At 38.6% G+C, this 24756-nt stretch overlaps 2 protein-coding genes across 3 annotated transcripts; one reads left to right on the plus strand and one right to left on the minus strand.

Moving 5' to 3' along the window:
• Positions 1 to 1925: 1925 nt before the first annotated feature.
• On the minus strand, positions 1926 to 11772 carry LOC146511600 (inositol monophosphatase 1-like). Of its 2 annotated transcripts, none has more exons than XM_085172267.1 (9): positions 11639 to 11772; positions 11200 to 11317; positions 8820 to 8953; positions 7250 to 7354; positions 6957 to 7002; positions 6662 to 6770; positions 6360 to 6468; positions 5501 to 5652; positions 1926 to 2765 (listed from the first exon to the last, which is right to left on the minus strand). In XM_085172267.1, exons 2-9 carry the CDS (start codon positions 11260 to 11262, stop codon positions 2647 to 2649), a joined length of 837 nt encoding a protein of 278 aa, XP_085028393.1. In that variant the 5' UTR covers positions 11263 to 11317; positions 11639 to 11772; the 3' UTR covers positions 1926 to 2646. The 2 variants fall into 2 exon arrangements, with proteins under 2 accessions (XP_085028393.1, XP_085028394.1); XM_085172268.1 differs by lacking the exon at positions 11639 to 11772 and adding an exon at positions 11400 to 11599.
• Positions 11773 to 14187: 2415 nt separating this feature from the next.
• On the plus strand, positions 14188 to 24266 carry LOC146511601 (ADP-ribosyl cyclase/cyclic ADP-ribose hydrolase 1). The gene is made up of 10 exons (XM_085172260.1): positions 14188 to 16776; positions 17144 to 17256; positions 17371 to 17494; positions 18899 to 19025; positions 19157 to 19292; positions 21365 to 21447; positions 21579 to 21652; positions 21730 to 21822; positions 22210 to 22296; positions 22504 to 24266. The coding sequence occupies exons 2-10, from the start codon at positions 17157 to 17159 to the stop codon at positions 22601 to 22603; spliced, it is 924 nt and encodes a 307-aa protein (XP_085028386.1). The 5' UTR covers positions 14188 to 16776; positions 17144 to 17156; the 3' UTR covers positions 22604 to 24266.
• The last annotated feature ends 490 nt before the right edge of the window (positions 24267 to 24756 follow it).

Raw genomic sequence — 24756 nt, forward strand, 5'->3', positions numbered from 1 at the left:
TGTACCTCAATAAAAAAATTACAAAATCCCAAAAGAAAAACAGAACTAAAAAAATAACTACACAAAGGAAGGAAATGTCCTGTATCTGTCCTCGAGGGAGCAGGGTTGAGGCAGATGTTAGAGAAAATGTTCAAATTCCTGTCCAATAGGTGTGCAGAGTGTGGGAGTGTTACGACTGTGCATGCATTTACCAGACACTTCATAAGACACACTCTGCTAGTAGTGGTTTTGCCTCCAGATGTGCTTAAATTGTTCATGGCACAGGTTCAACAAGGTGCTGGAAACAGTCCTTTTTGGTTCACAGTGACATGACAGCATCACACAGCTGCTGCAGATTTATTGGCTGCAAATCCATGATGGGAATCTCCCGTCCCATCACATCATAGAGGTGCAATGCTGGATTAAGATGCAGTGACTGAAGATGTCATTTGAGCAAACTGAACTCACTGACATGTTCAAGAAACCCATTTGAGATGATCCGAGCTCTGTTACATATTGCATTTTCTTCATTTTCTTTCAGCCATCAGAAGATGGTTACACTGGTCATAAAGGGATGGACAAGGTCAACAACAGTACTCAGATAGCCTGTGATGTTTAAACAATGCTCAGTTAGCACTAAGAGACGCACAGCAAATCAAAACTTATCAGACAAGGGAACATTTTTCCAATCTCGTGTTGTCCAGTTTGGAAGAGCCTGTGCAAAGTGTAGCTTAGCTGTCAGGAGTGTCATCTATCCTGGTTTTCTGTTTTAAGGTTCAATGTACGGCACATTCAGAGATGCTCTTCTGTATACTTTGGTTGTAATGAGTAATTATTTGATTTATTGTTGCCTTCCTATCAGTTCAAAGCAGTCTGGCTATTCTCTGGATTATGGCATCAACAAGGCATTCTTGCCCAGAAAACTGCTACTCACTAGAGACTTGCTCTCTTTATCATACACTTGCAAAAAACATTAATTTACATTTTAAAAAACATATACATGTATTAACAGTTGGAAAATGGATGGGTGTGTGATGGAAATTTACATAGAAATGTATGTTAATTCAGTCTATACGGAAAGATCACACTACTGGTCAAAACTTGAACACTTGTTCCAAAGTTTCTGTAATAGTGCTGAGTTCCAGTGATTTATCAAATTCCTTCCTCTTTTCTAGCTTAATCATTCACATAAATACAAAAACAACACCAAAGAAAATGCAGACAGTAGTCCTTCATCACATCTGTTAAATTTGTTACAGCAGAAAGGAAAATGTGTATCTTTGAATGTCAATATTTCCACACTCACAAAAACAGAACGATGGTTTAAAATTGAAGCTCTTAGTATTTAACACTCGCTCAGATCTTGTTCAGAGGCATTTCAGAGGAAGTTATAGATTTATCTTTTCTTGAGGTCAAAGCAACAAATCACTGATTCTTGCCATTGTTGAGATGCCGCTCAGGTATTTGGGAGTTGAACAATGCGTACAGAGAACAACTGTGGTACATATTGACAATATAGGTTTTTTACAAAGTGGAATAGCATTTTTTAAAAGGACAGTCTGACTGATGCAACACAACATGTGAGGTGTCTTTATACATGTCATGTTAACTTTTGTCATGTTGTTAACATGTCATGTTAACCATGACTACATGTCATGTTAACTTTTGTGGTTTATTCCAACACTTCAAAAGAGGCAAGTCAAGACACTGAATCCCGCCCTCCCTCCATATTGTGCCATGCATAATTTGCACTGTCGGCTTTTTTTTTTTTCCCCCCAGGAGAAAATATTCATACAAGTTCTGTTCTCTTTAGTTCTGTTGCCATTTATTGTCCTTCCTCAGTTTACAGCTGTGACATGCTTGCATGCTGATGCCTGTCTGCAGGGCTTCCGTTCTATAACTTTATCAGTGCACCACAAAAAAATAAGAGTCTTGTGTAAGAGATATTATTTGCTTTTACTTGCTGTCTTTATTGCATTCTTACAAAAGCACATAAAACAAGCACACATTTTGAAAAACATCCTTGGATTGCTCCTTAGCCAAAAGCACCCTTTATCCTTTGGCTTGATAAAGAAAGCAGATATACAGTACAGTTGTAGGTACACATATACTTGCATTACGCATTGTGCAAACCAGTGATGACTCTAAAATGTAATAGCTACTCATGTATAAGTAAAATACTTTATACTTCAACATTAAATTTGCTTTAATAGTGCTGTGTTGAGGAAGAATAACCATAAGACTTCTTTATCACTGTTTAGTGATTAAAAACATCACACTAAAAACTAATATGAACAAGGGCATACACTCCATCGCATCTGTTTAACCCTGGAGAACCCATGGGGTCAGAGCCGACCCCATTGGTTTTCTAGGGAAACCATGGGGTCAAATTTGACCCCATGGGTTCTCCAGGGTTAAATTAAAACACAATACAAAGTCTGTATCTGAACAGGTAAGTCCTGACATGTGAAAACACACAACAACAAAAAAAAGCAGAAAAGAGGCTGAAAGTGTAAGCTCTGAACAGTTAAACTCTCTCAGATGCTCTTCAGAGGTAAGTTTACAGTTGTTGTTTTTAAGGCAAAGACAGGCTTGAGACCTTCTATGTACAAAACAGTTGAGGGTGTTTACATGAGCTGAGCAGGCTGAGAGCAGTGCAGCAGTTAACTAGTCATCAGTGTCATCCCTGCCAACGTGAAACTCTGTTATCTCCTTTGCAATGCGTTCTGCTATTATTCTGCTGCTGGCCACAATCAGCCTGCGAGACATCAAATCAAATGGTCCACCTGGTAAAAAAAAGACAAGTAAAAATGAATATCGCATTCTCTTCTTTCTTTCAATGTTACAGTATATGTGGTTAAATTATCAACTTGCTTCTGACGATGCATAAGTAGTGCATGTTAAAAATGTGTGTGGGAGTAACAGCTGATAGCCCTGAAGGTGCTTTTCTGTGCTGTTATTGAAGCTGAATGTTAAAAAATGCCATTATCTTATCTTGTAGGAACTTCTAAATTGAAAATAAAAATGGAAATTGGAGGTTTTTGGAGGACAAAAAGATATGAAGACTACAGTACACTGATGCGGTGGTTAGCATTGGCGCCTTGAAGCCAAAAGGACCTGGTTTGAATCCATTTCTGGATGAAGGTGTCTGTGTGAAGTTTGCGTCATCTTCCTGTTCATTCATAGATTCCCTCCAGGTACTCTGGTGTCCTCCCACAGTCCAAAGACTTACAGGTTAGGTTAACTGAAGATTCTAAATTAGTCGCAGATGTGACTGCGAGCTTGAATTGCTGTCCGTCTCTTTGTGTTGGCCCTGAACAGAAGCTGTCTAACCCCACCTCCTTTAATACCACAACCTTGGGATAAGCTCCAGTTCAGTGTTGAACTGGTGTGTAGCAAGTCCCAAGAGCAGCTGGTGCATTAAGCCACAGCCATCAAGACAAGAAGGCTCCTTAACATACATCAAGGGTTTCACCCCAAAATTCGGCACCCTGAGACGGGACGCTAAGTGAAAGGCAGGAAGCCGAGGAATACTGAGTGTCAGAAACACTATCCAGGATGAGACAACAAAAATCCATGAATACATCAGGAACACATCAGACCACAACTGATCACATGCTTGGTGAATACCTCAAGAAGCAGAAACCCAAGAAGAGGAGGAAGGAGAGGAGCCATCTATTTGCACAGATTAAACCACCAGCAAATAGAAGAAGTGGCTGATATTGAGATATCCTACCAATAGGTGGACAAAGCTGAATTGAAAGACAGCACAGAAGCACTAATAACAGCAGTACAGGATCAAGCGCTAAGCACTAAGATCAGTAGAGCCTGGGGTTTACCACACCAATCAAGACCCTATGAGACAATTCGACACATAACAGCGGAGTGTAAGATGGTAGCAGGCAGAGCCTATATGGAATGGCATAACCAAGTGGCCGGCATAGTATACAGGAACATCTTTACAGAGGGTGGCCTGGAAGTCCTGAGGTCAAAATAGGACACGATCCCCAGGGTGGTTGAGAATGACCATCTGAGGGACTTCCAGACAGACAAACTGGTGATGGCTAACCAGCCGGACATAGTAGTGGTGTACAAGCAGAGGAAGATGGCTATAGTGTTAGAAGTAGCTATAATAAGTGATAGCAACATCAGGAAGAAGGAACACGAGGAGGATGGAAACAACAGTGGTACCCGTAGCAATCGGAGCACTCGGGGCAGTTATGCCCAAATTGGGCGAGTGGCTCCATCAGATGCCAGGAATAACATCTGAGATTTCTGTCCAGAAGAGCGCAGTCCTAGGAACAGCAAAGATACTGTGCAGGACCCTCAAGCTCCCAGGACTCTGGACCCGAACTTGAAGGATAAAGACCGCCCGCAGCGGCAAGTTGGGAACCCGAGAGATAGTTGCGAATGAAAATCTCAGCAGATCAGCCATTTCTGAAATCCTTTATCAGCCTGTCTGCCACCAGTAACTACATTCAAAGTCACTTAGATCACCTTTCATCCCCATTCTGATGCTCAGAATGAACTTCAGCAAGTTGTCTTTATCATGTCTACATGTCTAAATGCACTGGTTTTATGCCATGTATTTGACTGATTAGGCATTTACGTTAATGAGCCACTTCTGTTGGTGTAGCTAACAAGATTTTCAATGAGTGAGTGTGTATATACACACACACACACACACACACACACACACACACACACACACACACACACACAGAAGCACGGGTAATAATAATAATTGTTTTTTTCCTCCCCAATTATTACTCATGACACGCTACTGTCTAAACACAAATACACACATATTGTATGTTTGCCAGTAATCTGACTTACTGCTCCACCCAATCAAAGATGCAAGCTGGTGACAAAGATAACACACTAATAAGCTCAAGATAAAAATAGATGGTGAGGATGTTATTGATGTATATACAAGATCCAAGCACCTTACTCATTTTCAGATTTTACAGTAAAAGGGTCGCGTTTGAAAAGATCTTCAGCTAATCAAAAACTAAATAAATAAATGGGACTCTGAACAGTAAGTAACTTAGAAACTTGCTCCACCAACTACATGCTTTCTGTCACTTTTTAAATAAACAGCTTCATAAATCAAGACTGTGCCTACTCTTAGGAGCATTGCAGTTGTGAAACTAGAGAAACTACAGCTTCCTTAACACACTAAATGTCAGGGTAGCAGTTACGTCCTAATTTAAGATCAAAATTCTCTGTATCAAGTGCAAAGCCAGGAGCAAACCTTTCCTCATCTCTTGCTGTGTTTCATGGGGCATTTATAAGCAGCAAGAAGGATAAAAACCAATAACAAGAACTATTGAAAATAAATTATTCATAAACAATAACTTCTGTTGTGTTTGCACTTGGAGAACAGCAGCCCATTCTTGCTGCTTTGTTCTGTACAGCAAACTCCTACAGCAATCCTTCCATTTTTCATTTCATCCAGTGACTCAGCAGCCTTTCAGTGTTCAGTGTTGTTTGAGGAGCTCACATTGTCTCAGTGACTCACCTGAAATGTCCATGATGACTCCTCCAGCTTCTCTGACAACTGCTGCCCCTCCAGCCATGTCCCAGCAGTGGATGCCCATGTGGTAGTAAGCATCAGCCGATCCGCACGCTACCAGACACATGTTGACAGCTGCGCTGCCTGGGGAGCGGATTCTGTGGATGGAAATGGGATGTTTGCTTTCAACTTCCAGATGCTCTGCTAAGAGTTAAGTATGTTTTTTGGTACATTTGCAGTTATAATTCTTGATATTTTTTTTTTCATTTTTGTAGGATAAGCAATGTGTTTTTTTAATTGTAGGAGATAGCACTTCAGTCAGTTTTGTAACATTCTAGTTACCCCTCTATCTAGTAGATTTGATGTTAGAGGTAGAATCTGACATTCAGTGCGGCATTCAACCCCTTTTCATTTGATTTCAAGGCATGATATGAGGTTCTCTCTGTTGGATGGCTTTTTAATGTGAAAAAGTCACAGAAAACAAACTTATCGGTCATTGAGGTTAACACGGACCACAATCATCCATAAAAGAAGTATCAAAACAAACACCGCTGTCATTTTCAGGATGCTTCACCACCTTTAAGGGCAGTAATGGAATAAGAAACAGCTGCTACAGGAAGCTCTCACTTTGCCCTGCAGCTGCTGTTGTTGTTGTTGCTGTTGTTATTGTGAGAGAGAACACCTGCATAAGATCAGATTGTGGTAGCAATTTCATGCACTTCTTAATTACAATGATTTGGTTTTACTGTAAACAAATACACCAGCTGTTCTGTATTTCTGAATAAGCAGCTGTTCAGGGGGTGTCTGGTGTACTATTAAACTAACACTGGATGTACAGCTTGTACATATTGAAGTGCATATTTACCCATGTACAGGGATGCTGAGGATGTTTCTGATGTTGGCCATCATTGTTTGAAATTGCTCGGCGTCCTTCTTGAAGCCCATTTCTGTCAGCACCAAGGATTTACTAATATCTTGGAAGGAAAAACAAATAAAAACAAGTATACTAATAAATAAAATATCATTATTCACTCATAAACAAACAGCTGCAGGTTTGCGCTCTCTGAGAAAAACAGAAATGCAGTCTGTTGCCGGTACAGGGAAAGGATTTTAGCTCCATCTGGTGGATTTGTTTATAATTGCAACTTCTCAATATTCAATATTCACCTTCTTGTCCAGACACCTTGATTGGGGCTCCATTGCAAAATGCTCCCTTTCCTTTACGTGCTGTGTACATTTTATCTTTGATGCAGCTGTAGACAATCCCAAACTCTATCTGAGACCAAGCAGCAGCACAGAAAACAGCACCGATTAATGTGGGGCTGGTTAAAAGACAGCAGCTTTATAAAAGGAGAATCTTTAGATATTAACTGGGTTAATGGTCTGCAATCATGTTAATGTTTCACATAATCAAAACATCACAGTTTAAACACACGAGTGGTTCGCATACAATAAAGCGTACCTCTTTCTTCACTGTGAAACCGATTGATACAGACACAAACGGGAACCTGCACGAGAGAACGTTACAATATAAAGCATTCAATTATGGAACTCCCTTCAGGTTTAAACTCAGAGGAATCCTTTTCCATTATCAGTTCAGTTTCATCAGCGTTGTCTAATTATCCCTGACAGAGAGGACAATCCAAGAAAGAATCTAATTAAAAGATAAAAATAGTTGAAGAGCAACAAAGATAAAAACAGAGCTAGAACTGTAACGCAGAGATTTTTACAACATTTAATCGCAGACCGTGCTACCTGTGAACAAAGTTGGTGGTGCCATCGATAGGGTCGATAATCCAAGTGGGATTGTCAGAGAGGGTGCTGGGGGCGCCTGCTGCTACGGACTCCTCGCCTATAAAGCTTCAAAGTGAAAAAAAGAGAGGAGAAGTGAAAATAAGCGTATGATAATTCTATGCATCGTCTATCAGGTACCTCAGCTGTAAAGTAATAACACTGCACTTGACACTTGCTCTGTTTTCTTTCCAACTAGAATATGTGATATTAGATTTCCACCATGCTGGACACATTGTGGCTGTAGCAACAATACGGTACCCTGGAATTTTTTCCTGAGTTCTTGTGTTTCACTTTCCCTTGGAAATTTTTACATGTATAAACATTTCATATGCTGGTAGCAGTAATTTAAGACTTGGTAGAACAAAGTCTTAAGCAAGCAAACTAAACAAACCAACCAATAAATATCTTTTTTCTTAATATTTACAGGTATCATGTTATTAGGGACTACATGTAACAAATGTGACCTCCGTTTTAATACTGCTAGCGTAAAAATAGAGGTCGCATTCCAGTTAAGATTGGATTGTAGGGCTGTGCTATATTCACAATAATACTGGCATCCATTTGTTCATTTGTGTTTTTACTTATTTAAAAAAAAAAAAAAAAAAACATGTCATATTGTTTAATCAAGGATAGCAACACCATACGTTCCCCAGCATGGATAACAACAAGATAAGCCTAGCCATGTCTGAGAGCAAGAGCAGCATGTCGGCCTCCTATAACGACTTAGTACCTAAAAGGGAACTACTTCAACAACCTCAAAGAAAATACAGGGCTTTAAAAAAATAAAAACATGCCTGGAAATTGTCCCTGCTAAAGGAGGGAACATCAGTGTGTTTACCACTAGAGGCAAAAAAAACCCACACAAAAAGGCCCTCACAGAGCATTATTATAGCACTCATTAGTTAAACCCCATATGACAGGAAAAGTAAATGGTGGATGGAAATTATTGATGTGGTTACGTGGTAGCGTAAGCAGTTGGTTAAAAAGCTGTAAGGCCCAAGATACAAACTCCCACATAGAAAATATAATGTGACAATATCAAGCAGCTCCTGAAGAGTTACATGGTTAAGTCACTTCTGTTATTGTTAAATTAAAAAGGTAAGCAGTTATTTTATACGTTTTACTTCAAATTTCCAGGGACAACACTACTGAGGATGTGTTTGATATAATGCTGTGTCACCATTAATGCTGCTGCTACTGCTGGCACCTTATTTCATTAGACTCACATAAGGTAGTCTGTAATCAGTGACAGCAGCTTATTGGAGAGAAAGGATGAAACATGCCCTTCGTTCTTTTGTACTAATATACGCTGCTGGCCATAAGCTGCAATTACTGATAAAACATTCAGCAATTTTTTCCTCACAAATATCATTAATGGAAATTTCCTTATAATATCATAATATACTTCTGAGGTAATATCTCCCACCCCTACTAGATGGAAAATCGTTAAACCATAATAAATCATGCATACTTCTCACCATGTTCTTAGACCAATCAGCTCATGTCCATATTTTCTAATGAAGTAGAGTACCTGTGTGTTGGGTACTTTTCCCTGATGGAAGATATAATGAGCTGTTCCACTTTCTGGTCCGTCTCGGTCACCAGGTCAACCGCTGAGCTCTTGTGCATGACAGCGATGTCCTTTTGGAGCGCCTCGCAGATCATCTGGCAGAAACACAAAAGTGAGAGGGAAAAAAAACAAAAGATTTCTTGGATGACTGACTACATCTGCTGCTTTAATTAGCTTCACGTGTTGGTGTTAACATATGTTGGTGGCACAGATGACAAGATGTTTAGGCTACGAAGTCCAAATATATTTATGAGCTGTAATTATTGTTTCTAGTGTCTGGATAATGTGATTCCTCACAGATGGAAGCCTCTGTATACATTGGAATAACACACACAAAAAATTAAAAATAAAAACAACCCACACACACATTACGCACAAATGTCGAGATACGTAAGCAGCAGTAAAAATTGATTTTGATGAAAGCGCCCACACGGTTGCTTCTTCAACCTTTGCTTGATTTAAACAAACATTTGCCTCAGTATTTTATTTGCATTTTTAACAAGTACCTACCAATTTTATTTGGGCTCATCAATACTTTGCATTCAACTTTTCTTTTTTTCAAATCCAGCACTGAATAATTTATGATCCAAACTATATCACCGATACATACAGCTGACCTCTGTACATTATGCATCTGAGGTCAAAAGTTATTGTGGTACATCTTTATATGATACTGTTATAAGTTCTTCCATGCCTCTTCTAGGGACAGCTGTGGCCAGAGGCATAAAGAGCCATTTCTCAGGAATAGTTTCTTCAATTTTGGCATAAACAGAGTCGAAGAATGAACAGATAAGAATCTGGTAGTCAAAAGCCGAGGTCAGCGTGACCTCTTCAAACCGATTTTTAGGCATAACTTGACAATTTACAAATAATGATACAATTTCACACAAATGCCTAGGAGGATAAAATGATAACACTTTGGATGAGAAACGATAACTTTACTGCAAAAACATCATATTTTTTCTAATTGTTTGAGTGTAATGTGTGTGGCCATTATTGGCCATTATTCAAGGGCATCACTCAGGAGCATCAGGGGCGATTGGGACCACAGTTCACATTTGGCCAGATACTGAATTGGTGACACTGATCACTTGAAAACTGTGGACACTGTATACACCTTCTGAATTGCTAGCCCAAAAAAGTGTGTGGGAAGTGATTTATTACATATCTGTCTGCACAGTCATGGGTGTAACATGTAATTTGGCTTTTTTGTTGTTTGTTTTGGATTATGTGCTAGTTTCTCCTTAATGGCATATCTCACTTTAAAAAGAAAGACATGTTACTGAGGTTATTATTTGCACTCAAAGTGCATTTCCATACATACTGTTGTCAACCATAATCAAGTAAGTGTAGCTTCAGTCGTACCTCCTGAATCATTCTACAATTGGAGGGAAATTTAGGCTTCAAAAACGGTAAGATAATGATATTATTAAATAAAGGGTGCACTATGTATTTAAGAAAAACAACTAATAAATGTCCAAAGTTGATATGTCAACTGTAGGCATCAAAGGAACATATCATGAGATACTTTAGTTGCATGATTAAAATGGTTCAGGACCACAGAAATTATATTTAATAGTCTCTGAAGTTTGTTTTTTTTTTACTTTCTAATGTTTCTTTCACATGTATGGCAACATGGTGGCAAATCAGAGTTTTCTCAGAAAAAGATTCAAGCTGTGAAATGTACTGCACTGCAAAAGTCAGGGATAAATGGAGTTATATAAATAAAGGAAGTGAACTTTGAAATGAATTTGTTGTGTTTTGGTAATATAGGTAACAGGGTTGCATTGGTGAGAGTGACGCACTCAATCCAGTCAGAAGATTGGAAAAATACAAAATATTCAAAGAGTTATGTTAGCACACAACTCAATCATGTCACTTCCTCATTGTTATGCCACTACACTGTTAGTCTTGTACTTTTTCAGGCTGAATGGGGTTCAGTAACAAGGTTGCACATACCTAATGGGACTCAAACTGCAGTACAATTTAATCACTGTTCTTAAAAATGTGTTTTTGAAAAATAAGAAACGTGTCAACACAATCAAAACAAAATAAATTGAATTTGTAACTTATATTAAATTTAATATTTTTGAGTAGAAGTTTGGTAATCAATAAGTTGGGACAAGAAACTAAATAAAAATCCCATCTTGGGGGGTTTCCAAGAGTTTTATTGCATTTCACATATTTTAGACAACTAGGTTTACATGTTGTCCCAGGAAATGTATGACTCAACAAACGTCAAACGTGTGTTTTAGTAATGTGTGCATGGATTATTTTTTAATTCATTTTCATGGGTGGAAGAAAAAAAAATAGTCCTGCAATGGTAACGTGGCCCTCTTACCTTTCCGGCCCGTTTAGTGACCTCTATGCAATAATCCATGCACTCCTGCCATGGATCACTCATGCTGATAAAGGGGAGATGAGGCGATATTCAGAACGGAAATAGAGACGGAAGAAAGCTGTAGGAAGAAGCACAACTTTCGTCATTTACAATAGCAAGGTGCAATTATATACCGGCATATGACGGTACGTTGCAATTACCGATATATGACGTGAGTTAACTGCTGGAAAGCTAGCTGCATTAAATTGAAGAAGCAATGAAATCTGTCAAATAGCATAAATTAGCCCTCTATGCTAGCTTTTAAAGGGAGAAAAGGGGATATGTACACTGGAGGTAACACTGATGATACCTAATGACAAATATACGCTTAACAGCTTTTCTACAACGCAATGTCATTACATTGATTTGTGTTTGTAAAAAAAAAGATATAGTAGCATACCAGTTCCGGGAGCTAATTTGACGGACTTCTAGAGATGAATGCCTTCTAAGCAATGACATTTCGCCACTGAAAGGTGGGGCTAAGCCGAACTCTCAGCCTAATTGGTCAATCTGTGCCGTTTGATTTAACAATCTTCGCTGTCATTGGCTAGAAGGCTGTCATGTGTTTTCCTCAGCCGCGTTGTTACAGGAAACAGTGGGTCTCCTGGAGAAAGGAAAATGTCTTTGCGAGTACCCAACTTTCTAACTCGAACAGAAGAGGCAGCAATAAGGGCTGAAATTTGCGATTTTAGATTCAGAAGACAAAGAAAACTTATTAAACTGACAAAAAAGTAAAATAAATATTAACTGTAAATAAGTACAATTCCCCAGACTGACCTCGCCGGCTTAAAAAATATAAAGGCAGTGAAGCACTGCAAACAAGGCATAACGAATACTTGCTAAACCTGAAGAACACAGTTCAAGGTGCTTTTGCTTTCACGCGAAATAAAACTCACTATGCAAAATGACAGCGAAAAATCAGTTGAAATAGTGTCATTTCACTCCAAATTGATGTAAGATCATATTTCTTACACCCAGCTTCATTTTCTATTTATGTATTTTTAATGGAGGTAAACCGATTCAGAATGCTTTATTGTCATTATGGAGTCACAGCAAAATTCTTTGCACTACTTCTCAACTTAAATCAGACAGCATTTACGACACACAAACATACAATAAATAATATCACATAATATCACTGCCTGTGTCTGAGGACACACAGGAGCATGTTGCCTCTTTCTGGACACAACATGTGTCTGTAATGACCTCCTTAGTCTTGCTGGTGTTTGGGACCAGGTTGTCTGAACACCATTTGGTCAGGTGCTGGACCTAGATCTTTGGAAATATCTGCGAAATACATTAAAGCAGAAAATTTGACTATACTACTATTCTGAAAGTCTGACGTGGTGTTACACTCTTAGTATCGATCATAGCCAATAAATATTTAGCGCCCTTTTAGGCCAGAAGGTGGCAGCAGCAACACTCTAAGTGACGCAGCAACCAGCAAGAGCACTTTCTCTCATGAGAAAGGGTAAACTCCTCAAACATTAAGGGTTTTTTTTTTTAATTGTTTGTTGTTGTTGTTTTGCTTTTCAGCTGCATGCAAATTCTAATTGTGAATTACATTTCATGGTCCACATCAGATTCTGTTTAGTCTGGCCTGAAAAGCTTAAGGTGAACATCTGCATGCAATTCCTCTCATTCAAACTTGAGAAACAGCTTTACTTATCCAAAACAATTGGCAGCCTCATACATCCAAGGAAATGCCCGCTTATCTGCATCTCACAAAGTTTTGTAACTATGCTTGCAGTAGCCGCCCTGTTAAAGCGCTTTCGGAAGTCCAGGGTGTGCGTCTTGAGTCTCAGTTTCACACATAAACAGAAAAAGAGAGAAGAAGAGGAGCATACTTAATAGGACTTCCCGTAGGTCCGCTGCTGAAGAGGGCAGCAAACACAGATCAAATTAGACTTCAGCGTCATGCTTGGTGACACTTCATCTCGACACAGGTTAACACTTCAACCCTTGCACCCTGTCAGCCAGTAAATTACTCAGCTGATAATGTCTCCTTATAGCACTGGTTCCTCTCTAGCCCACAGCTAATTTCCATACACTAACTCACATTCTCAGATAGGAGCCCCTTACCTCAAGAGGGCAAGAAATTGCCAAATAATACCGTCCTCCTTGGGGGGAGTGGAATGCAGTGAGAATACAAATTGTGGTCTCTTGAGCTATCGCTAGACTGACTGTCTGCATGCAAATAACTGTTACCGACATATTTCTGTGAGTTGTTACACAATCTACAACCCACATCAAGTTGATGAGAGCGCAGTTTTAAAATGTTAATTCTTCCAAAACATGGCATAAAATATGGTAATTTAATCAACTTTCTATATCTACGTAAGAGATTACAGATTATTCTGCTTTGTCTGTAGTCTGTATTTAATAATATTTATTTTGGTCTGCTTTTATTTTAGCAAGCTTCAAGAAATATTGGCACATTTGATGTAGGAATGGAATTAGTGCTTGCTCTTTATCTGCGGCTTTCACAGCTCACAGCTCTTACTTTAACATCTGGATGGGTTTAGGCCTTGTTTAGCATCATTTTCTCAGCATTTTTCTTTCTTTGGATCATTAAGCTCAAGCAGTCATGTGCAGAGTGCTAACAGTGCAATTAGCTCGAGAGGCACGAGGGCACAACCTCATTCATACTGTCTTAAAGATTTAACCTTAAGTGACCCTTTCCTCAGAAATTGAAAATCATAATTTTCTTTAAGCGGTTAATGTGAATGTCTGGCAACAGTTAGGGATGCATTATACTTTCCAGCTCCCTACATATTTTCTGTGGATGCTGCATATATTAACATTAAACAGAATCAGTGTGTGTCACTGTTGGAAGTTCTCACATCGTTCGGTGTACAAGACAAGAAGGTTGCCGTTAAGACTGTTCATTTATTTGACAATATTGACAGCAAACAGGTCATTTGATATAATACCACGGAAGCACTAGCTGGTAGTCGGGCCATACGCGTGTGCAGTTGAACATAATCCACAAAGTCCGCTTGTAGTTGAAAAACAAACAGGCAAACATTTATTTCCACAGTCTTGAAATACAGTGATCCGTTTGAATGTTCCTGTACACTGCAAACACGGTAAGAAAACTGTTTTACTCCACAGCTAGTTAAAGCCCTGTTACTCCACACTGCCACTCCCCCCATGCACAGTTACCATGTATTAAAGGAACCGTACGTAAAAATTAAACAAGGAAAGAAAATACAATTTAACTGTAAATCTTACGCTAAACAAATTATAAAGTAAAAACTTACACTTATCCTTATCCAAAATGATTCAAATTATTAACAAATATACACTCTGTGCAATCTGAGTAAACTAAGAGATGATTAGACCTTTATCTTATACATGATATGACCACCTTTATTCTTCAAAGCAGCCTTTCTCTTTTAGGCAAGCTATTTTGTAATTTCTTTAAATAGTCTTCAGGAATAGTTCTACAGTTTCTTTTGTTCTTTTCCATGATTCAGTAATGTTGACACTGGGACTCTGGGGAGGCCAATCCATCGCTTCTACCCAGATACGCTTTTACTGCACTGGCAGTGTGTTTGGGACCATTGTCATGGGGTCACTGGGACCATTTCTGATGAGCCTTCAGCTGAAAGGCCAGATGCATCTCTCGAGTCATACGTTAGGTCTTTGCTGGGTTTTTTCTTATTTCTTAAGAGTATGACTTACAGATAGTGTTTATCTGCTGTAGATGGTTTTTAGGCCTGAAATCTCTTCTTTTGTCTTCCACTTGTTCACTTTCCTCAATTTTTTAAAGCACACACTGAGAAAACCATGTGAAGATGAGCCAAGTTTTCTGCTAGTAGCTCTTTGGGGCTCACAATACTGATGCAAAAATACTACTTTATGCCTCCACTATGGCGTTTATTTGTATATCCAACTAAAAAAAAAACTGCACATAACAAAGTGCCTAAAGATAAATTTTAAATGGGATGTTTGCAGGTACCTTTCACGTTAGGTACTTTTTTCATGCTTAAATCACTCATGGTTCAGTGTTAATTGACTTTTAAAAAAAAAACTTTAAAAGGACTGGGCTGAAAATTAAAAAGCAACCAATGTCCAAAGAAGAACTTAAGAACCTTTAGAAATTCTGTAGAACTATGGCTACACTTTAGAAAAAAATACATTAAAGTTTGGGTTCCTGGAAGAAAAATATAAAGTAATGGGTGATGGCTCAAGACTTTTACACCATGCATTTATGGTTTTAATATTAACTATGTCACTTCGGCTAACAGTATGGGAACAGAAGTAAAATGTATCACTTCCTCAAATAAACTGGAACAATGGTTCCAAACTTAAATGGGTACAACAGTAACTTTGGCTAGTTTGGGCTCATGATGACAGTCATGTTCGTGTTTAGCTGGTGGAATTTTCCAGTTAGCAAAAAAACCCGCAAAGTAAGTAAATTAAAAAAAACCTGGACGCTGCAGCATATTTCATGTCAGTCCATCCAAGTAGCTGGCAAGTGAAGTGACAGATGTCTGACTCATAAAGGTAAAGTCAGGGAATAGTTGTTGAGATATTTCAGTCTGGAGTAAAGTGGGTGTTACTGCCAGAAATGGAAAACGAACCACATACTTTACATTCCTTCTTCAGTCAGACCAAGAGGCCTAATAAAAACTGTAAAGTACTCAAACTGTAAGCATCACGAATCAGTAACAAAACCAGGCAATAAAGTTATGTTTTTACATTCATAAAAGTAGCAGCATTGCAACAGAATTAAACACTATTTTATCCTGAGGTTCTGCATGATATATTCATTTATGTTTTTTTAGTAGTAAACTGCAAAACTGTTACATTGCAGTAGATTTTCAGTAGTTGCAATGTTCCCATGTTTCATAACTGTTGCACTATCCGGTGAGACGCGTCAGACGTTTATGTTGCAACTAATGTTATTTTCTAATACTGTGAGAATAATTTCACAGACCACAGACATCCTGTTTCTCTTGACCCAAATAAAATCATGTTACACCTCATAGACATCTAACTGCACAGTCATGAGAGATCAAAGTTTCCGAAAATTAATAAAGCTTCTTATTCTGTATCTGTTTGCCAGAAAAGTTTCACCCATCTGGCTATTTGATAGTTATTTTCACTTCTTACGTCAGGCTTATTTTGATGAAAGCTTATTTAAACCCTTACAACTAAGTTCACATATGTCCAGTGACATAAACAGCAACATATTTTGCACTCTAGCTCAGGGGAGCCATGCCACAGAGTACACTGCACTCTCTGTTTATCAAGATTCCTAACGCCACTATAATAAGAGTCATGTGGAGCTACTCTTCACAAGAGGAGCCTGGAAGGAAAAAAACACATGCACATCTCTATTTTTTTTTTTTTTAAAGGTTCTCAATTGTAGATGGGATGTGCTGCTGACCCATTAAGACCAGGCTTTTGAGCATGTTTTGGAAAGAGGATACATTCTGACTCCAGTTGGCAAAAATCCAACCAGAGCCAACCGACAGCATCACAGCCATGGAGCCATTTGTTGTAGTTTGAATTTATGCAATGAAAGAAGTAAGTGAGCATGTCTACACTTTTTCATTTTTATTCACACAAGGTTTTAAGATTGTCGCTACAGCCTGTAGGTGATGATCTTATTGTGTGTGATATTTAAATATATAGATTTAGAGTTGCCTTAACATGAGCTATCTAGTTTCTTAGAAATTTAATCTAGGGTGAGTCAGCGCTTGACTTACTTTTGTCAGTGTGCTGCTCAGTTTGATCCACTGATATAACTGTTGTCTAAGATTTGACAGGAAGAAGCTGTTTTGTGCATGACACAATATAATTTACCATAGAACTATTTATGTGAGGTTGATTTGCATCAAAGGTGATATAAGTTATTTATTTATTTATTTATTTATTTCCACTCTTCCACTAGGTGGAAAATAAAAATGTATAAACACGAATCTCTACTGAAGAGCAATGAAGCACAGCAAGTTGTCACTGTCACAAAAACATCTGTGTCCTTTGCAATAACCAGCATCATAATTTGTAAGCAATTCTTTCTGATATTCCTACATTTTTTTCTGTCTTCCTTTAAATGTGCTGCTCCGAAATTTGATAGATAACACCCTCTTTTCTTTTATCTCTTTCTCCATTTCAAAGGTTTTATTATGCTTCACTTCTGTCCGAGTCAACTCAGAGCACAGCTCGGGACAACCCCCAACATTAAACACATTGTGGTTGGGAGGTGTTACACTTACACCACACTAGTTAACCCCAGCTTAAGGTAAATGTGGACTCATCTGTTGTCATGTCATAACATTTCCAGTCTTGATTGGGAATCAGTTTGCAGATTTGTCATAAATTCACAACTTATCTGTGATTTGAGTCAAGCCTCAGAGCTTGAAAGATCTGATTTGCTCCTAAAGGCCAGAGCAAAAGAGTTTGGGCTGTCACCGACAGCACATTATGAGGCTAGCGCTCAAGTACAAATGAAGGGAAGTTTTGATGTGGCGTTCAATAAATGATGTTCAGTGAGTTCCTTTCTTTTTATCGGTTTGACTTTTCTAGAAAGGATGAAAGAAGCTGAGACAAAGGCTATATACGTGCTTTGCAAAGAAATTTCATGGGAATTTCTAATATGTTTCACTGCTTACTTAAAGTATACAAAAACCAATTGCTATTGAGGCTATTCATGGCAGATTTAAAAGGCTGAGGCACATGGATTACACTTTAGCAGTGTAAAGCACTGTTACTGAATTTTTGTTTGCATTTTGTTCATTGTGTAATTTCATAGTGTAACTGTTTACACAGTTGCCTAACAAGCAAAACATCCTTGTTTAATCCCAGGAGGAAACACTAATCTAACTGTGGTTGTGTCAGGAAGAACATCTGTGTAAAAATTTCACCGAATCAACTAGGCAGAGCTTCCTGATAAACCCTTGTGAATAAAGGAGCAGCCACAGTAACTGCTGGCTCTCCTTCCTTCTTTTCTTCATTTCAGAAAGAATCCCACATAAGTAATAAAACTTTAATTTTAGTTATTCCAAAGGGATGCAGGAGTTGAATGTCAACAAATCATTTAAAATGTACAGGTGAATCCAAATAAGACTCATTTTTTTCCCAAATCATGACACAGATCCATCAAAGATTGTTATTTTCTTTATTGATTAATCAAACAGTTGTTTACCATATTAATGCACCTAAGTTTACAAGGAAAGTGCCATTTAGTTCCACTGTATTCAAGAGAAGTCCTACATTTCAGTTCAGTTCAACTTTATTTATATATTGCCAAATAACTACAATAATTCGACATAACTTATATTGTAAGGTAAAGACCCTACAATAACAGAGAAAACCCCAACAATCAGACAAGCCTACATTGGCAACTGTGGGAAGGAAAAACTCGCTTTTAACAGGAGGAAACCTCTGGCTCAACCAGGCTCACAGAGGGGTGGCCATCTGCCACGACCGGTTGGGGGTGAGGGGAGGAAGACTGAACAAAGATCTGTGACAGATATACAGCCAATATCTCTAAAGCTGTGCAGTTCATGCCGAATTCATGTATACTGAAAAAAATAGCACGACAGGCCAATAATAAAAAAAACTTAGACTTTCAGCGAACTGTCCCTTTAAAAGCCACACGTCTCGAAATAAAAGCTTAAAGTCATTTTCTGTTTTTTATGTGTAGGTATGACTGTGAGGAGATCTGGAGGCAGTTTGAGGAGGCCGTTATCAGTCATTCTTCTTGCAATGTGACCGTCGAGGATTATTTTCACATGTTTAACGCAATGCCACAAATCTGGCCCTGTGATAATGTGAGCTGTGTTGGCATTTTGGTGCCTTATATATAGTTTTTTTTTTTTTTTAATTTATAGTCATATAATTATACTACTTTAAATTATAGTCTTTTTGTTAACCTGCTTTGTATTTACCTTTCTTTTCTTAGTTCCTCTTCTGGAGTAAAACCAGGACACTGATGCACAGCTATGCTGCAGTTTTTCGTCACTTCTGGACACTGGAAGACACGCTGGTTGGCTACATGTTCAACGATCTCATCTGGTGTGGCCAAGAAGAGGATTCTGGTAGACGTTTGTGTTTTGTTTTTTTGTGTTGTATTGTATTTTTTATTTTGTTTTGTTTCAACAAGAGAGAAATCATTTCCGATTGTGTAATTTAATTATTTTCACGAGCAAAATGATCAGAGACATAAAAGGCTTTGACCTCTCCGAGGTTTGGTGCCACTGCATTAAATTGGTCCAAGTAAATTAAAAAAAAAATCAAGTAAATACTTGAATTTTACATACATATTAATATTAGAATTTTCTTTCACTATATATTATTGAACAACAATTCATAAAAAGCTTTGTGGTGGTGGTGTGATGGAGCGAGGTTCCATCTTCTCCATCAGACAATCCTAAAGGAGGATTTCTGGCCATCAGTTGGCACCTTGAAGTTCAACCACATTTGAGTTACGCAACAGCATAAGTCGAACACACCAGCAAAAACCAACAAGCAAAACAAAAAAATACAAGCATTTCATACTGGAAAATACTCCAATGTCCTGAATTTAAACAATTCTGCAAAGAAGACTGGACCAAAATTCCTTAATCACAAATGCTTGATTGCAGTTCTCGCAATTCATGCAGAGTGTTGTGAAAAGTGCCACCTTATTCATTTATTATCTGAAACGTAAGTATGACAAATATGCAAATTGGGACCCTTCTTGGCAAAATCTTTTTTACAGCACTGTGTTTAAGATGAGCAGTGACGGTCAAGATGTTTATTAAAGCTGACTACCCGATCAAAAGCAAGATTTCTGGCAGTTAGAAGAACTGAAAGTGAAATCGCGCAGGCACAGATAAGAAGGACAGATACTTGGCTGCCATCCACGTCTTTATAACATTAATGCAGTCATAAAGGGCAGCTATATTCTGGGGTTTGAATGACATTTGCAACTGGATATCAACTGTATAAAAAGGTAGTATGAGATGGCTTCAAAGGTATTGACGATGTGTCCAAGTGAAAGCATAGACAAGGCAAATAAGATGGGCCTGAGGACCTAACCTTTGGGCACACCACAAGATAAAGTGGCAGAAGATGACACAAACTGAAAAGCAGATTCCCGCCCAAGTCAATCAGGAGACCACGATCAGCTGTGTCAACGGCAGCAAAAGATCCAACAGTACAAAGACAGACTTTTCAACTGCAATTACATTTTATTTCAAACTCTAGGAAGAGCTGTTTCTTAGAGGTGTATGAGTAAAGTGCATGTGATGTTAATTAACATGTATCTAAAACATTATGTTTAGTTACAGCAACTCTAAGCTGGTTCTGGAGATAAAAGGCAAATTTATCAATATAAAATTCTGAGCGAGGTGACGGGCCAGCGCTGTGCTTTTTCAAAAGCGGATGAATAACAGCTTGTTCAAAGTCCGTGTTATGACGATAGCATCACAAAGTTACTGCAAATTTGTCAGCTGCACAGTCATGATGCAAATCTACCTCTTCACCACAACACAAAGATGCGCTATTGGACTGAAATCTGGTGACTGTGGAGGCCATTTGAGTACAGTGAACTCATTGTCGAGTCCAAGAAGCCAGTTTGAGATGGTGGCTGCTTGCAGCACGATGGGCAGCATGTGATTGGCTGATTAGATTGGCATTAATGAGCTGAACACATGTATCTAATAAAGCAGTCAGTGAGGTGTTGAAGTTGGTAGCTTCAAGGTTTGATTCCCAGTCTCAGCCTCTCCAGACAGTGAATTTGTATTCACTGCTTTCATAGCCCCTTCATGAAATGTGTCTGGCACCCATATTCCAGTTTAGCTGTTTCACTTTACACTTTTAGATAAACAAAGCTAGCAAACTGCTGGGTGTAGATTCATAATTTCCACACAGGCATAAGAGTGGTATCAAACTCTTGCTTTAAACATCGCTACGTGGATTGAATGATGACAAATTAAGAAAGATTGTTTGGTAGCAACGGGATTCAGCAAAAGCATTATAACTCCGACAGCTGCAGCTGTGTTCCCAAACGTTTTACAGAACTTTTAAGACTTTTCTTATATAACTAGTCTTCTTGCATGTCAACACAGCACATGTCTTTCTTGAATATCTCATATCTCAAGTAATGACACTTGTGAATTTGACACAGGTTTTGATTTCAGCTCTTGTCCGGAGTGGTCGGCCTGTCGAAGTCATCCGGTCTATTCCCTGTGGAGGCAAGCTTCACAAAATGTGAGTTTAATATCCAGACTCTGGAATGGCTCCATCTCTGTTCTGCAAACAGCTGTGTTATTTATCATCTACCTTTCCAAAACCGGTAGTGCTTTATTGCTCTTCTGTGACTTTCCTCATCCATTTGCTAGTTTGCAGAGATGGCGTGTGGCAACATTACTATCTTACTGAATGGATCTATTGTTAATGCCTTCAATAGGAAAAGGTAAGAAATAATGAATAATTCAGTAGGTTGGTGCAGTTTCTGAACTACATATTAAATCAATCCTTTTTCTCATGCAGCATGTTTGGAAGTGTTGAACTGGACAGTCTGGATCCACAAAGGGTGAATTATGTCAACATTAAGGTGGTGACCAGTCTAGATGGACCCCATATGTGAGGATAATAAAAGGATATTCTTGTGTTTTAAAAAAGTAACTACTGATGAGTTCACATTGTCCAAATTCCATTAATTAGCACCTTAACTGCTAGGATGATAGGATGACATGTTATAAAGCTTGAAACCCTCAGTTACCCATCATTTATGACCTCACTATAGTTTAGTGACCCGAATATATTATCATGCAGTTGTATAACAGCAACAATGAAAGGATAACTATTTTTCAGGGCGTGACAGCCCAAAGGTTGTCTTTATGTTTGCCAAATAACTGATATGATTTACTGCTTAGTGACATTGTTATCCTTTACAGCTTGTGAATAGCAACCTATCAGAAAGTTGCAGTGGGCCTGAGAGGTTTGTGTTGTTGTTTTTTTCTTTGACAGAGAGTCATGTAGTCAAGGATCCATTGTAGACCTGATCCAAATCCTCCAATCCAGAGGCTTTCACTGGACCTGTACAGACAATGACCAGTACGTAATGTTCAGTGTTTGGAAGTTTCATGACATCAAAGTTAATTATGAATCTGGAATAGTGGTCTTAGACCAAAGCATCACATCATGTGACAGTTGTTAGTCATCAAGTGTGTTTTACTGCTCCTTTTTTTACACAGAGATCCATGCCTTAACAGGAAACACTTTTGAAACTATCAATCAGTAACAGGTCTTTTTCCTTCACAGGACCTTGATGATCTTGCAATGCATCCGGAACCCGCAACACTCATCCTGCCAGACATGTGCAAACACTTTGTTAAACAGGAAAAGCCTTACGTCTAATTAAATCACAGACTGCTGTAAAATCTATATCTTTCAAAGTAAATCCAGAGTGCAAAAAAAGGAACAATGAATACTGTAAACACTGTCCTTCTTAGATAATACAGGCTTCTCAAAAATCTAACTTGAATAAAATGCAGTGTGCATGAGTGTGTTTTGCGTATCCACTACACTTCACTGATCCCCACAAATCTGCAAGCAAAATGCAGCTGAAACAGGTGCTTCTCATCATGGAGAGGAGGAACTGATAAATTTACAGCCTTTAATGCTGCAAACAGACTCATCTGTCAGTACTGCTGTGACTCCATTAGAAACGTTAGTACATTTGTAGAATTAAAAGCTGCGAATTAATCACAGCATTGCTGACTGTGCTCCAGTCCTCTGTCCTCTGAACTGTACTGATCCCATTTAATTAGCAGGGTTAGCCAACTGAAGAAAAGATCTCCTGTTTTACTGTCAGGGTTGTGTTAATTTAACTGAAAACTAGAGCAAAACAAGACACATGATGGTGACCTGTATGTGGCCAGATATTCACAGCATAGAAAAAAAAGGAAGCTACGAAGCTATGAAGTTATTGCACTGTTTAATTGTGGTTTCATTATTAGCATTTTGCCTGTGTAGTGTGTGCAATAACTTCATAGCTTTTTATATTTTCTTTGTGATCCCTTAAAGATCAATGCACAGAATGGTGTTTCAGAGATTACAATGCTGAGGCACCCTGTGTCAAAAAAGAGGTTATTGAACCCAGTTAAATCAAATATGCTTTTTTTTCTATGCTGTGAATATCTGGCCACATACAGGTCACCATCATGTGTCTTGTTTTGCTCTAGTTTTCAGTTAAATTAACACAACCCTGACAGTAAAACAGGAGATCTTTTCTTCAGTCGGCTAACCCTGCTAATTAAATGGGATCAGTACAGTTCAGAGGACAGAGGACTGGAGCACAGTCAGCAATGCTGTGATTAATTCGCAGCTTTTAATTCTACAAATGTACTAACGTTTCTAATGGAGTCACAGCAGTACTGACAGATGAGTCTGTTTGCAGCATTAAAGGCTGTAAAATTATCAGTTCCTCCTCTCCATGATGAGAAGCACCTGTTTCACTGTGTAGTTTTGTAATTTGTTTTGTTGTGTCACAGGAAGCTGCCAAGGCCATACTTTGGTGTTCATATAAATATACATCCACAGTTTAACATATAATTGCATTTATCATCACTTTATGTGTGCTCCAAGGTAGAATTTCAGTAGGCAATTCATGTCTGCCAATACACCCACAACAGGGATGACAAAGAGGTTTTCTGCATTCTTAAACATTTCCTTTGAATTTCCTTCTTTGTACTCAAAGGTCATTGGCATTTCTCAACATGTTTATAAGTATCACTTATTCTGTGACATCTAAACTGGAGCCCATAACCATCTTACAGCAGATGATTGACATTTAACTGCTGCTATGAACGTCCTTATTAACCTCCCTACCTACTTACACATTTTTGTGCATTTTGAATTAGTTTCACACTGAATGCCCATGAGAGGTTCATGCATTTAGTGCTGCAGCTACCACTGTAAGCAGAGCTTTAATTTAATTGTTCAATAAGGAGGAATGAATACCAACCCCAGCTGCTGTTTAAATCTGTATAGCAACGCAGATCACATAGTAGTAATTCTAAGCATTTAGGTGGTAGTCTGAGTATTTCAGGAACTCCTGATCCACTGGGATTTTAACACACAAACACCTCTAGAGATTACACAGAGTGATCGGAAAACCAGAAAATATCAAGATAGCAGCAGTTCTCGGGAATCCATCCTGTCTTGTGTCAACAGTTCAGGCTGCTGGTGGTGTTGCTGTAATGATGTGAGGGATATTTTTTGACAACTTTGTACTAACGCTGTGCAACTTAGTACTGAGCATTGCCTAAACTCCATATGTAAAGGGATGGGTGGCTCAAATAATCTTAAACTGGCTCCTTGAACATGACAGTGAGTTCACTGCACTCAAATGGTCTCCACAGTCACCAGAGCTCAGTCTAAAAGGGCACCTGTGGCATGTGGCGAAACAGAAAATTCAAATCATGGAAGTTGCAGCATCTGTGAGATGCTGCCATCACAATCTCAGAGGAATGTTTCCAGCATCTTGTTGAAAGTATGTCATGAAGAATGAGG

This window comes from Neolamprologus multifasciatus, chromosome 9, assembly GCF_963576455.1.
Source record: "Neolamprologus multifasciatus chromosome 9, fNeoMul1.2, whole genome shotgun sequence".
Taxonomy (NCBI): Eukaryota; Metazoa; Chordata; class Actinopteri; order Cichliformes; family Cichlidae; genus Neolamprologus; species Neolamprologus multifasciatus.